At 44.2% G+C, this 15682-nt stretch overlaps 1 protein-coding gene across 2 annotated transcripts in view; it reads right to left on the reverse strand.

Annotated features, from left to right (window-relative positions):
- limk1a (LIM domain kinase 1a) overlaps positions 1–15682 on the reverse strand; it is a gene marked incomplete at its 5' end in the record, with an annotated part of 95917 nt that overhangs the window by 36882 nt on the left and 43353 nt on the right. The window contains one exon of one of the 2 annotated variants that reach the window (XM_079514381.1): positions 11798–11936. In XM_079514381.1, the coding sequence (XP_079370507.1) occupies positions 11798–11936 (139 nt within the window). Of the gene's footprint in view, positions 1–1144; positions 1276–11797; positions 11937–15682 lie in introns of those variants that run through there. The other variant, XM_079514382.1, reaches the window with a different exon arrangement.

Below are 15682 nucleotides of genomic sequence, written 5' to 3' on the forward strand. Positions count from 1 at the left end.
TTGTAACTCAGAGGCAAGAAAGTACAGTTGAGTACAGACTCTTGTCTGTACTCAACAGCAGCAAACAGTGGGTTCTATTGAGAATAGGTTCAATAGACCCCCTAGCCACCCTTCTCCCTCCATTCTGCCTCACCATGCAATACAATATCACTGTATGTGTGGAACCACTTGCTAATGGATCTGACCTCCACATCCGGCCGAGGTACTGTGGGATATAATATGACGAGATGGATGGAAGTGGCACACATGCACACACACACACACACACACACGCACGCACGCACGCACGCACGCACGCACGCACGCACGCACGCACGCACGCACGCACACACGCACACATGCACACACACTCACACACGCACACAGAGCACTGTGGCTGTGCAGGAGGACCGCAGCTAAAAACCCACCGGGTTTGCCCTGCACAGGACCCGGCCCGGCCGGCGCCACGTGATTAAAAATAGCACACGTGCCTCATCACTTTTTCATGACATTAAATATGAAACAGCAAAAAAGAAAACTAGAGCAAGTCAGAGAGAGAGAGAGAGAGAGAGAGAGAGAGAGAGAGAGAGAGAGAGAGAGAGAGAGAGAGAGAGAGAGAGAGGGGAAGTTGGTTGCAGGGCAACACATTTAATCCAATTTGTCAGGATGCACAACTGTTAAGCATCATAAAGCTCATGTTCAGTGTCAAAGAGAAGACATTATGGATAGATAGATAGATAGATAGATAGATAGATAGATAGATAGATAGATAGATAGATAGATAGATAGATAGATAGATAGATAGATAGATAGATAGATAGATAGATAGATAGATACATGTGAAACTATGCAGTAAAGCCTGATGTATACTTAGGTTGCACGTTGGTGTTGCATGCAATCAACAGCAGATGTACAAGCTCACAGCACGTCACATTCGTGGTGCGTTATGAGCTTGTAGGTCTGCTATTTACTGAGGCTTAACATTCCCCCTCATCCCCTCCAGACGCTCTGCTCTGCACCCCTCCTCCTCCCTGACTGCAAGCCGGTTAGCTGCCCCCCCCCCCCCCCCCCCCCCCCCCCCGCGCCGCCCCCCGTTCCCCCACTGTGCCCGTGACCCACTAGCCTACAGCGGCAGCAGAGTGCTGACGGACTGACATCATCTTACCTTCTTGTCCTTCTTCCACAGCCTGAGACAGCAGAAGGTCCAGTAGAACACATCTCCCACCATGTCAGCGACAGAGAGAGAGACAGAGAGAGCTCTGCCTCTACTTCATTCTAATAATGTCACAACAAAACATAAGCAGAGAGAGAGACAGAGAGAGAGACAGAGAGAGACGCCCACGCGCGCTGAGCTCATCTCTAAAACGATGTCACTGCTCTTCTCTCTCTCCCACTCCCCTCCCCATGCCTCTAGTCTCCTCCCATTTCTCTCTCTCTCTCTCTCTCTCTCTCTCTATGACCTCATCGCTTCCTGTTTGGCCCAGCCCACCCAAGCTAAGCAACACACGCTCACCGCCGGCTGCATCTATGTGATGTGTAACAGAAAACAACTCTCTCCCCTCCCTCATCCTCTCCTTTAGCTCTCTCTCTCTCTGTTACTTTACATCTCATCCCCCCTTCACAGTTAACACCACCCTCTGTCTTCATGTTCAATACCTCCCCATGGCAGAAAGAACCAAAGAAAGAAAAATGAAGAAATTGTTTTTAAGGAGAATTCCAGTGATGGAGGAGATTCTTAGCCTAAACATATCAACACAACACCTCAGTAAAAACAAACTGTTCCGTACGTCAAATAAATTGTATCTGACCCCATTACTACATTAGCTGGTGTCTCATGTTTTAAAATAAAATATGAGGATTCAATGATGTGCATGCCAACATAAGTTGACTTGTGCTTGATATTCTGTATGATAATACATGATGGGTGGAGGGGCTACATGCTCCTGGGTGATGCACTGTGAGCTTGTACATCTGATATTTACTGCATGCAACATCAGCTTTTTTTCTTTTAAGGAAAAATGTAAAATCTCCAAAACATTGCAAAATCTTCAAAAAAAATACCTCTCTGTGGTCTAGATCAGGACTCGTTAGACTGGAGGATCTTTATGTCAACGGTATTTTTGCTAACTTCAGGGAACTGACATCCAAATTCAATCTACCCAACTCTCATTTGTTTAGATACTTCCAGATCCGTCACTTCGCCCAGTCACACAATCCTTCTTTTCCTAACATCTCCTCCTAATCTGGAACTGAATCCATCTTAGATGCCCCGTTGCAAGTAAAAGGCCTTTTGTCTTATATCTATAACATTATTTCTAATTTAAGGACCACCTCTCTCAATAGAACCAAATCAGGCTGGGAAGGGGAACTGGGTGAAACCATAACGGATGAGACGTGGAGTAACGCCCTCACTCAGGTAAATAGTATAGTACCTCATGTGCTACTGCAAAGCTAAACTAGCTAGAATGTATACCAGTGTTGACGACAAGTGTGATAGATGCCACATATCCCCAGCTAACTTAACACACATGTTTTGGTCATGCCCTCAATTAATACAATACTGGACTGCCATATTTCGATCCTTATCAGAAATGTTTAGTATACCCTTACTTCCCTGTCCTGAAGTGGCAATCTTTGGTGTATTCCCTAACAATATTAAGTGTAACAAAAAGGTTCATAACTGTATAGCCTTCCTATCATTACTCGCTCGAAGGAGAATCCTCCTAGACTGGAAATCTTCACTCCCCCCTAAATCAGACCATTGGCTGAAAGATGCCATGTTATTCCTGAATCTCGAGGACATTCTATACGATCTACGTTGCTCTCCAGGAGGATTCACCTCCTCCTGGGGTCCGACAATCTGTCTCGAGAATCTGTCAAGCCTTCCGAACACCCCATAGGGCATTTGTTATAAACCATGGTGTTCCCCTCCTACTCTGCACACCAACCTCATTCCCCTCTTAAGCCTCTCAAAGTTTTATATCGTTCACAAAACTTAGGCGGGGAACAGCCCGCGACGTCCTCGTGAAGGCAGCCCCTCATTCTTTTCCTTTCTTCTCCTACTTTCTTCCTATCTACTTCCAAAATAAACAGCAGTACCCCTTATCTCTTTCTGCCACTCTCTTCTACAACACCATGGAGTCCTTATCTCACCATTCACTTCTGTCTATTTCTCTCTCTTTTCTACTTCTGATATCTTTCTTCTCTTCTCTCATGCTCATGAAATCCTTGCTGGCTATTGCTACTATTTATTTTATTTAAAAAAAAAGAAAAAAACCTATACGGTGAAAGGAGAAGGTGTCAAAGTTCCAAGTGGGAGGGTGGGGGGTTGTTTTCGTCTTGTTTTGTTTTGTTTTGTTTTGTTTTGTTTTGTAATAGAAAAAGAAGCATAACATAACATATGTACTGCATTTTTCCCTGTCCAAACCCCTCTACTATGCTTAAAATAAAAAATAAAAAACTTAAAATAAAATAAATAGCTGTTCAGGTTAGTTACAGTACTTTCAGAAAGTATCACCCTTGAGCTTTATCTCTCCATATAGGGCTCCAACTATAGATTATTTTCTTACTTAGCCATAATTCTATATTGATTACTTGAATTGCTTTACTCAAGAAGTGCGTTTCACCATTTTATACTTTGGCATATTTTGTCATGCAAAAATAACTATTAAATTGATTAACTGTTGCACCGCTAGCTATCGTTTCTCTCCTATGTTTCTTCCAGTGTCTATCATTCTCTCTCTCTCTCTCTCTCTCTCTCTCTCTCTCTCTCTCTCTCTCTGTTTGCCTGACATGTTGTGTCAGTGTGTTTTCAGAATGCAGCCTAGAATAGATATTAAGTCAGACATGCCTGCATGCCCACCACATCCATCATCTGATCACAGGCTGACCAGTGACCACCCCACACAGACAGATGACAACCAGCTGACTGACCAACACACTGTTTAAGGACATACCGCTAACCAGTAACCAGGCAGTAAAATGTCTCAAAATATCAATCCAATGAGGAAGCAGCCAGACAAGTAGTTGTACAAACACGCTGAATGATGAAACTCCAAGTGGCTCTTCTGTGGAACTGAACCCTTAAAGGGAAATACCACTCTATTTCAACATAGAACTATGTCATTAATATACCTTAGAGTTGTTGTGTGGGAATTCTGGGAAATAATACAAAAGTTCCCCCCTTCTGTTTAGCTAGAACTGGAGGTCTAGAACTTGGGGTCATGTGATCAGTGACATCACGTCGGTGTACTCTGCATGCCATATGTTGCGTTCACACAGGCAGATGCAAAGTAAAGACGCAGTCTACCATTCATTGCATTTTTTGCCATTTTCTGCCGAATATTTTCTGCGGCCGAATATTCGGTGCATCACTAAATTAATGTGATGTATTGCCATGCTTTTTGTTCTTGCTTAATGTAAATCACTCTGGATTAAGAGCGTCTGCTAAATGCCAAAATTGTAAATTGTAAATGATTCAACAGGATCCTGGATGGCTGGATTCTAGGCTTAAAATAATTAATATTTATATTTTTGTAAATCTCTATGGGAAAAATGAATGGCCGATTTTTCAGTGGGTCCAGAAAACCACACCCACTACTATGCTCCATTAGCTATGTCTAGTTGTGCAACTTGTGGATATTACAAAATAATATATTTCTAATATTAAATAACAATATCACTAATCAATAAGTGTCCTGTTCTTCAGAAATAAAGGTTAATCAATAATCCTCCAATTAAATGCATGCGTTACCTGGAACTATATTGTTGGGGTTGTGGTGAAGTCATGATGTTTTGGTCTATATTAGTCAATATTAAATACAGCTAGACATAAATAAAATGAGGTAAACATGAGGTTTCCGACACAGACAAAATAGAATAGATCAAGTACCAAGTACAGTCGATAGTGTGCCAATAAAAGAAAAGTGGAAATGTGAGCACTATGTCATCCTCTATTGTTTTGAAATTTTGGGGATTTCTTTTAATTCCTACTTTTGATATGTATACTGGATTTGGGTTCTGGCACTCAGTGGAGTGTGAGAGAGTGAGAAACCCCCTTGTTGTTGCACAACCTCTTTTTCTTACACAGTCGATGGAGAGTAAGTACAAGCAGCTTACTCCATTCGTGATGTCATGACTCAGACTCAGTTCAATTCCATTCTGCTACTGTACAGTGACCTTTTCAGAGCATCGCATTTTAAGTAACTGATACGGTTGTCTAGATATTGTGTGGTATGTAAATATCTGAAGTTGTCCCATATCTGCTTGCAACAAGAAGACACCAGAGTCTCCTCAGGCAGGTCCCTACAGAGACTACTAGACTCATTTCTATGAGTAACATTACATTAGTCTACTGTTCATGACAGGACTTTATTCCCACCACACCTCTTGGTGTTCAACTCTTTTCTATCTATGGAGCCAAGGAGTGGCCTGTGTGTGACTAGACCTTCAACCTCTATCTAAAACAATCTCTGTGAAGAGAGACAGAGACATACATGCGAGGACAGGAGCTGACAAAACAACAGAACGCGCATTGACGTCTACAGACGACACACTGATGATGAGCCATGTACAAGACGCCCATACCAGTGATGATGAGCCATGTAAAAGACGCCCATACCAGTGATGATGAGCCATGTACAAGACGCCCATACCACTGATGATGAGCCATGTACAAGACACCCATACCAGTGATGATGAGCCATGTACAAGACGCCCATACCAGTGATGATGAGCCATGTGCAAGACGCCCATACCAGTGATGATGAGCCATGTACAAGACGCCCATACCAGTGATGATGAGCCATGTGCAAGACGCCCATACCAGTGATGATGAGCCATGTACAAGACGCCCATACCAGTGATGATGAGCCATGTACAAGACGCCCATACCACTGATGATGAGCCATGTGCAAGACACCCATACCAGTGATGATGAGCCATGTACAAGACGCCCATACCAGTGATGATGAGCCATGTACAAGACGCCCATACCACTGATGATGAGCCATGTACAAGACGCCCATACCACTGATGATGAGCCATGTACAAGACGCCCATACCACTGATGATGAGCCATGTACAAGACGCCCATACCAGTGATGATGAGCCATGTACAAGACGCCCATACCAGTGATGATGAGCCATGTACAAGACGCCCATACCAGTGATGATGAGCCATGTACAAGACGCCCATACCACTGATGATGAGCCATGTACAAGACTCCCATACCAGTGATAATGAGCCATGTACAAGACGCCCATACCAGTGATGATGAGCCATGTACAAGACGCCCATACCACTGATGATGAGCCATGTACAAGACGCCCATACCACTGATGATGAGCCATGTACAAGACGCCCATACCACTGATGATGAGCCATGTACAAGACGCCCATACCACTGATGATGAGCCATGTACAAGACTCCCATACCAGTGGGACTTACTCAACTATACTGCAGCACACACAAACACAGTATTTTGGTGTTCAATGTTTGTTTTGGTATCCCAAAAACATCCCTGTCTAAAAAACAGTGAAAACACCCAAATAGCCTACAGTTGGAGGGCAGTGTGTTTCCGCAGATAAACACCAACACATAGTCATAACTGCTGGAATTTTTACAAACATGTGTTTTGTTTCGTAACACAGGGCAAAGTTACATGCTATGCCTTTAACGATATAATCGTCATAATAATATAATAAACAGTACGCTTATATCTTTCTTTCGATATTTGCTTGTTAAACAGGACATTCTGGTAACAGTGTGATAGTATGCAAATAGCCACTTACTGAAACCTGAAACCACTTTGCTTTGGGCAGTGGTGGTGGAGAACAACATAGTAATTAGTAATCATAGCAGTTTTAAAATGCGTCTTAAACAACTCTAGTCCAGGATAAAAGACTGATTGATTTTCTTTATTTGTGCAGATGGCCAGGCCAGACTTTAAGTCATAATTTCTTTGAATTGACATCAGGGGTCGTCAGGTTTTTAAACATGTGTGAACATGTGCCATATAGTGATTGTGAAAGGCAGAGAGCCATTATGTCTACCCTCCCTCAGCAGTCTGAGTATTGGCTGTGAACTGAACTGATGGACACTTATTGGACAGTCAGCAGTCAGCAGCCCTGAGGGATGGAGGGATGAAGGGATGAAGGGATGGATGCTGCATGAGGGATGGAGGGATGAAGGGAGGGAGGGATGGATGCTGCATGAGGGATGGAGGGATGACGGGATGGAGGGATGGAGGGATGAAGGGATGGAGGGATGGAGGGATGACGGGATGGAGGGATGGAGGGATGGAGGGATGGAGGGATGGAGGGATGACGGGATGGAGGGATGGAGGGATGAAGGGATGGAGGGATGGAGGGATGACGGGATGGAGGGATGGAGGGATGGATGCTGCATGAGGGATGGAGGGATAAAGGGAGGGAGGGATGGAGGGATGAAGGGATGGAGGGAGGGATGGATGGATGACTGAATGCAGCATTGAGGGATGCATGAAGAAAGGGAAGGATGGATGGATGTAGCATGAGATATGGTGGCGTTTCTGCTCTTGAACTGCTGTGTTTTAATTTATAATCCAGATCGCTTTACAGTAAGCAAGAACAACACAACAATCTGATAAATAATAAACCGTCTGTCTGTCTGTCTGTCTGTCTGTCTGTCTGTCTGTCTGTCTGTCTGTCTGTCTGTCCTAGACACCCCCCCCCCTGCTCCTCACTAGCTTGCCCAGGTGATCTGCATTTGAACCCAGACATTGTTCATTCCATTATGCAGGGAGGGACTCTCACAGCCCTTTTTCCAAATTAACACTAACACTGTAGATTACATTTATTAGCTAATAGTTACTCCCTTCCGTATACCTCCATTTTAGATCACGTGACACACCAGTCACGCAGTGCAAGGCATTATGGGAAGAAGCGGTTGCGTTACACCATCATTCGGTGCCTATCAAATTGTGTTCCCTTCCGGCCGCAGCATACCCTCAGGACACTCCAAGCCTCATAACAACACTGCCTACACTCATGTGGACTCACTTATGACTTATGTTTGTGTGTGTGTGTGTGTGTGTGTGTGTGTGTGTGTGTGTGTGTGTGTGTGTGTGTGTGTGTGTGTGTGTGTGATTGGGCATTCACTAAAAAAATCGATTTATCGATTTATCGATTTCATTAACACAAGTCGATTCAGATTAGGAGAAGTCGAAAGTTGAAAAAAAAGAAAAAAAGAAAGAAAAAGTTTTCCCCATATCATATTTTTTGCTCTGTGTGCGTGTGTACAGAATTAAAACTGTAGCATTGATTATTGTGACAGACAGAAGTCATTATTTCCCTTTGCATATGCACCGAGCGCACTCGCCTATTAGTTTGCATTGCATTCAGAACGCGCCCTTAATTAAAAACCAACTGCAGCTGGTTTAAAGTTTGTTTAAAGTTTGAACTGCGCTGTGTCAGAGAAGTAACAGATAGAAGCGCGGAAACTTTATCCCCAAACTTTATCCAACGATATCCCTCTCCACCTTCGTGCTGGAAATAAAACGTCTGGGTTCCCGAGGCTACATCCGTGCTGACGCAATGACTGTCCTGTTTCTGGTTTAGCTTTACGCGCGGGGCACATCATATGAACCTCTCCGTCTCCGGTCAGTGCGGGTTGTTGTTTATTTGCATGGCTCAGAAAATAAGTAACAAACTAACATGAGAACGTTATCGAGTTGGAGGAGGAGGAGGAGAAGGTTCACGTGGAAGGTAATGCAGATTGTATTCCGATGTGCCAAACTGCTGCTGGCTGCTGTGATGATAATATATAGACCTATGTCTTCTATATTGTGTTCTGAAGGTCGGGCTGCTGTACTGCCACTAGTGTTAATGTTATATTTTGTATTGTGTTCTCGGGCCGCTGTGCTGCGCTGTGCTGCTGCTGCGCTGCTGCTGGCGCTGTGTGCCAATGATGCCCCCTCTCCTGTTGTGTTCTCTTTTCTGGTCTGTGTACCAGTGTGCGACGCACACACTGTTTAGTATTTACTATTATAGTTGTATGTTTTGATAATCAGAGCTTTGCCATATAGGCTATAGATGATACATACACTGTGCCATATTGGAGAGGCCACTGTGTGCGCAGTGCTTTGTTTGACATGCTCCGTATTTGAGTGCACGCACCTCCACCCGCCCCTGTTAAGCCCCCCCCCCCCCTCATACAAAACGATAAATCAACTCAACTTCGACTTTACTGTCTGACAAATCGACTTGGAAAAATCTCAAGTCGTTAATGCCCCCACACACCCTGTCCCTGTCTGTCCCTGTCAGACAGACAGGGACTTGGCTCATCATCCTCCAGGACAAACCTGAGGCTGTGTTTGGGACAGTGACGCAATACTGTCCTGTGCTGTCCTTAAATGGGGCACGTGCCAATAAGGTGACCCTTACGTACGGGATGGGATTACACCCTGCCATGTCCTTCCTGGGTACAGCAGGCAACGTGGACACAAACACAAATGAATATGACCTCAGTCTGTCTGTCATTGTAATAGTCTGACCCTCTTCACAGAACAGTGGAATTGGCTAACTGGAGCAGCAGAGACAGAGAGAGAGAGAGAGAGAGAGAGAGAGAGAGAGAGAGAGAGAGAGAGAGAGAGAGAGAGGTGCAGCCATCACTCCTGTTAATCCACTTTCACGTCTAGACTACCACGGTGGACTGGGATGTTTCATTACTCTGATTGGCCTGCAGAGGGAGAGGTTGATGGAGGTGAGTCAGTAATAAAGGAGAAATTGTGTGTGTGTGTGTGTGCGTGCATGCGTACGTGCATGCTGTTCAAAGTTTCACAGAAATTGCGTGTGGCAAAACTTTGAAAGCCAATCGTAACCAATGGGAATTGAATATGAAAAATCTGACAGATCACATGACTATAGAGATAATGTCTGTGAGGTTTGTGCAAAATCTTTAATAGTAGTAGCAAAGAACTGCAAAGAACTTTGCAAATTGCAATAAACAGCCTCATGGTGGCGCTATAACAAGCCAATTAGAAAAGGTTCCTCCTCTGCCTACTGGTAGTGTGAGTGCAAAGTTTCACACAGATTGCTCCACCGTTGCCGCCGAGATTAGCTGTTTTTTTTTCAGATGATTATTCATTTATTCTGTGTTTGTATTAATTAGCAGCCTATAATAAGATGTAAACGCCATGGTGTTTTTCACTGTCTGGCACTGGGTGATCAACCAGCATTTTGGAAAAACACTAAGTGATCTGAAAACGCTGCCCGCCCCATATTATTCTAGGGATGTACTGTACTGTTTCTGACACATACTGTATTCAGAGTATCACAAGGCCCACACATGCCCTGACATTTTAGAGGAAGTTTTAGAAAACACTCAATCTGCTGTGTGTGGGTAAGAACAATGACGAAAAGCCCCTGGCCTCTCCACAACCAGACAGGGGGTTTCCATCCAGATACCACCACTGTGAATGAACTACCCTGTTAACTGGATTTGGTACACTTGTTTCCACTGTGCACCAAACGTCTTCACCAAAAATATCTCCATCTACAAGCTCACGCGTCGCCACATTGTGAGCAGATCAGGAACGCACTTCCTTGTTAAATTCCGAACCATTTATATTGTATGTATGGAAATTGGTAAAACTATGAACTAAGAAAGCACATTCAAAGAGAAAACATGGTTTGAATCTGTTCTTCCGTGAATATTATCACAGGATCATGAAATGACACACATTCTTATTGCCAACTCCTCATCTTCACTCACTAGCTTTAAACATATATTGAGGGCTCAGGGCAGATTGATGGATCAAGTCTCTTCACTTGCTTCTACCATATAATGTAGCCTTACTTCTGTTTTTATTGTGTGAATAAATATGTAAAAAAAACAAAAAACAAAACAGATTTTAGTTTAGATCTGCAGCCATAAACCAACTGACAGATTGATTCATGGCACTGGACTCAATCCAGTCCCTTCTATAATGCAGTACCACTTCATTCTAGAAGCAACGTGTCCCTGTCTATGTGTCCTCCAGGGACCTGTGGTCATGTCTTTCAGCACCTGTCCGTCTCTCTACTTTCCTGTATCACAGGTAACACAGGTAGCAGCTTTCACTGGTGACAAAAAAACCTAAACACTGTAAGATAATGTGACCAAGAACTGCAGAAAGGCCGACCGTGTTCCGTTACAGCTCTGGACACATCCCCACAGTACTACGTATGCTGCCTCAGAGCTCTGGACACAACCCCGCAGTACTACACACACACGCTACGCTGCCCCAGGTCTACAGTATCCACAGTGAGGGTGCCCAATGTGGAGCAAACATGGGGTAGCAAAACTATAGGTTGCTCCTTTAACCTAACTCTGAAGGTATAAAAGTGGACCCTTATGGATCACTTTTCAGCCAAATACATACAGTTGGGTGCCACCGATATTGTCCCTTATCATTTGACCCATTTAGGCCTGACCTCAACATTTTAAAAAATCCTTCTAAATCCTCCAGTTTTCTGAAATAAATATTTTCACGATTTTTCAAAAATAGCAGACCTACAAGCTCGTAGCGCGCCACTCGGTGGCACGCTATGAGCTTGTAGATCTGCTATTTTTCAATAGCTAAATTATAACAATGTTTAAAACACCAAAAGGGGTTCCCGCCCAAAATGGGCCCAAACTGTCCTTTTGCGCAGATCACGCAAACCTCAGCAAAAAAAAAGGACAATACCGATGGCCTACAACTGTATAGGCCTACAGTATATAAATTTGAGGATCCTTGACACAAAAGTTTGAGAAGCACTGGTCTAGTTTTCCTGGCGGGGCGGAGAGACCCTTACCATGATGAGGCCGGTAGTGATTGGGTCGGTGCAGCCGTGGCACAGCTCTCCAAACTTGGCCCAGTAGTCCTTCTTACAGTAGAGACGTCCATCCTTCTCGTAGTACCAGTGGGACAGAGACGCACTGCACTCACAACACCTGGAGAGGACAGAGGCACAACCATGTGTTACTTGTGGAATAATTACTCACACTGATTATAATCATTTAAGGTCGGGATAATGTCATTCATCTTTTTAACACAGATTTCAACATAAACACACCGTGTTTACAATATGCTGGGGGGGGGGGCGCAGTAAAACAGGAGCTATTACTGTACTGTAATATTGTAATGTAATACATGATTACTGTTGAGTGTTGAAAAGCATAATCATTTAATCATGGTTGAATAACATGGTAAAACTCTGGATCATTCAGAAACAACAAATACAATCCCAAATGTGTGTACCGTATATATATATATTTGTGACCAAATCTGACTGAGGGACTGCCATTGGCTTTTTGAGTGGTGCAACCACTCCAAGGAACAGCTTTGTCCCTATGGGACTATGTGACTATGTTACTATGGGACTATGTTACTATGTTTAGAGTACCAATAGGGGGTGCTGTTGCACCACTCGCTTCAGACTGGTCTGATTTTTTTTTTACATTGGTTGTTCAAGTTAAATTGATGTGTTGATGTTATTATGGTATTTACCATAGGCAATATTGTTAAAATGACCAGTGAGCACCTGCAACTGCACTGTTTAATATTTCATGAGGACTTGGTTTCAATACATGAGCCAAGTATATTTTACTGGGTTCTAACTGACCCAAAATGTGATTTATTCATTATGATCGGTTTGAAAAGTAGAAATATAGGCCTCCTTAAGCTGCCTCCTTCCAATAAAAACCCGGTATCAGAATCGGTTGAGACAAATACAAGTCTGGGCTTCTAAAAGAGGATTTACGGCATTATACAAAGATTACGAGTGTGACTTAAGTGGCTACGTTTCCGTTTTGTGATGCTATGTGGCAGCGTGACAGACTTTTCATATTGGGGAAAACATATTGTCTTATACCACATTTTAGTGCTGCTACTAGCCTGTTGTCCCAGGTGTGTCCTGCTACTAGCCTGTTGTCCCAGGTGTGTCCTGTGGTAACATTGGTAACAACATCATAACACGTTCATCTGCACTGACTGATCTACTGTAAGTGGAATGTTTCATTAATGTCTGTATTGTCGTGACAGCCGACGTGACATACAGATGAAAGTATGATGTCAGAACTGATAGGCATCAACTGCTGACAGACAGACAGACAGACAGACAGACAGACAGACAGACAGACAGACAGACAGACAGACAGACAGACAGACAGACAGACAGACAGACAGACAGACAGACAGACAGACAGACAGACAGACAGAGTGAGGACAGTAGGACAGATGAGTAGGACTCAGAAGGTAAAGGTCCAAGGACAAGTGGAACAACAGAGACTGTGTTTAATTAATAGAGTCCGCAACACTGGTAAGGACAAACTCAGCTCCACTGATTTATTGTCTCCACCAGGCCGAAGGCATGGGGAGAGAGTATGTTTTGCACTCCGTCCGTGTGTCCGTGTGTCCGTCCGTCTGTGACCAGCTAATCTCCGGCACCGTTAACCCGGTCGATGCCAAATTTTGCACACACACTCCCTGGATGCCAACGATGAACCTCTGCCCCAAAATTTCCAGAACGGCCTGTTATAGCGCCACCAGGAGGCCGCTTTGTGCAAAACAAGTTTTTGGACAGTACACCTACAGATTTTGTCCAAACATCACGCAAATTGGTACACAGTCTCTCTAGAGCCATTCAACGAAACGGGTCTTTCAGATTTCTCAGACTCCATCCTGATTGGCTAAGATTGGCTTCCAAAGTTCGCAGGAGTGCTCAGTTTCAAACAAAATGCTGCAAATCATGAACACATTGTGTGATTTCCGTGAAATTGTGCACGCACATTCCCACTAGGCCGAGGAAGAAATACCACATGAACATTTTCAACTCAGCCTCATGGTGGCGCTATAACTGGCCGAAAAGTGTTTTTACCTCTAACTGCACGGATCTGTGGATAACTTTGTATGCCAACTCCCTAGAGGCCAAGGAAAAACCTTTTCCTGGAATTTTTCACATCTGCTCTTTATAGCGCCACCAGGAGGCCGACATATGTAAAACACATTTTCTAATATTACTCCTTCAGATTTTATCCAAACACATGCTCTCCATAGTCATGTGATCAAGACGGGTTTGTTTGATTTCTCATAATCCACCCTCATTGGCTACGATTGGCTTCTAAACTTTTCAGGAGTAGCCCGCTTTGTACCCGTTTTGTACAAATCGCCACAACTACTCAACGCAGCGTCCGATTGTGGTGAAACTGTGCATGCGTATTCCCACTAGGCTTTGGAAGAAATGCCACTTGACAGCCTCATGGTGGCACTACAACAGGCTAAGCCACGTCTCACACACACACACACACACACACACACACACACACACACACACACACACACACACACACACACACACACACACACACACACACACACACACACACACACACACACACACACACACGTTTATATTGCTCCTAAACATTTTGCCAAACATCACACTCACACCCCTATCCTCCTGGTGGAGACCTGTGCCCAGAAGGGCACTTTTTCTAGTTAATTCAACGTTTCGATGACTGGGATCTTCTCCATTCCTGAAGAAGATCCCAGTGATCGAATTTTTTTTCATTTGTCCAGCACCTGGGCTAGAGTGGATGTGCATGTTCTATTACCTTTATTGTCATTTAATACCATGGGAGTGTGTAGGGCATCACAGTGTCAGGGCATCTACACACTACTCCAAGGGTCTCACCAGGGTCTCCTTAGCCTCCCCAGCCAGTGTGATTTCTGGTCTAGAGGGGCAGGGCCGGCAAAAACAGCCGGTGAATCCTATTGGTTCACCGATCTGAAATATGTCCGTCTGTCTGTCTGTTCTGTGTGGTGATGAACACGTTTCACAAAATGATAATGTCAATGGCTTGCCTAATATAATATTAGACAAGCCATTGACATTATCATTTTGTGAAACATGTTCATCACCACACAGGAAATAGCCCTTCTCAAAATAACTAAGAAGAAGACACTTGGTGGAGCAGTCAGTATGTAGAAGGATGTGTGGTGAGTTGACAAAAACACATTAGCATAACCTGCATGCTTAACTGCAGGGCTTATAAGCAGTTTTCTCACAAATTTAAAAGCACCATCTATCTATAAATGCACCAAGTCTCTGTATGTCTGTATGTATGTCTGTGTGTAATCCATGTAACTCTAAAACTGTTAGCCCCACTGACTTCAAATATCTATAAATGCACCAAGTCTCTGTATGTCTGTATGTCTGTATGTCTGTCTGTATGTATGTATGTATGTCTGTATGTCTGTATGTCTGTCTGTATGTCTGTATGTCTGTATGTCTGTATGTCTGTATGTCTGTCTGTATGTCTGTATGTCTGTCTGTATGTCTGTATGTATGTCTGTATGTATGTCTGTATGTCTGTGTGTAATCCACGTAACTCGAGAACCGTGGCGTTAGCCCCACCGACTTCAAATTCGACACACGTTCCACCCACAGCAGGAGGTGCAGTGCCCGGGGTCGAGTCACGTTCCACCCCACAGCAGGAGGTGCAGTGCCCGGGGTCGAGTCACGTTCCACCCCACAGCAGGAGGTGCAGTGCCCGGGGTCGAGTCACGTTCCACCCACAGCAGGAGGTGCAGTGCCCGGGGTCGAGTCGGTCGGACCCACGGTTGTCCAGAACCTCCCCTAAAAGGCCTCTGCCCGTGTTCTGGACCGGGCCCCTGCCCAGTGTCCATATATGGAGCT

This window comes from Electrona antarctica (assembly GCF_951216825.1).
Source record: "Electrona antarctica genome assembly, chromosome: 11".
Taxonomy (NCBI): domain Eukaryota; kingdom Metazoa; phylum Chordata; class Actinopteri; order Myctophiformes; family Myctophidae; genus Electrona; species Electrona antarctica.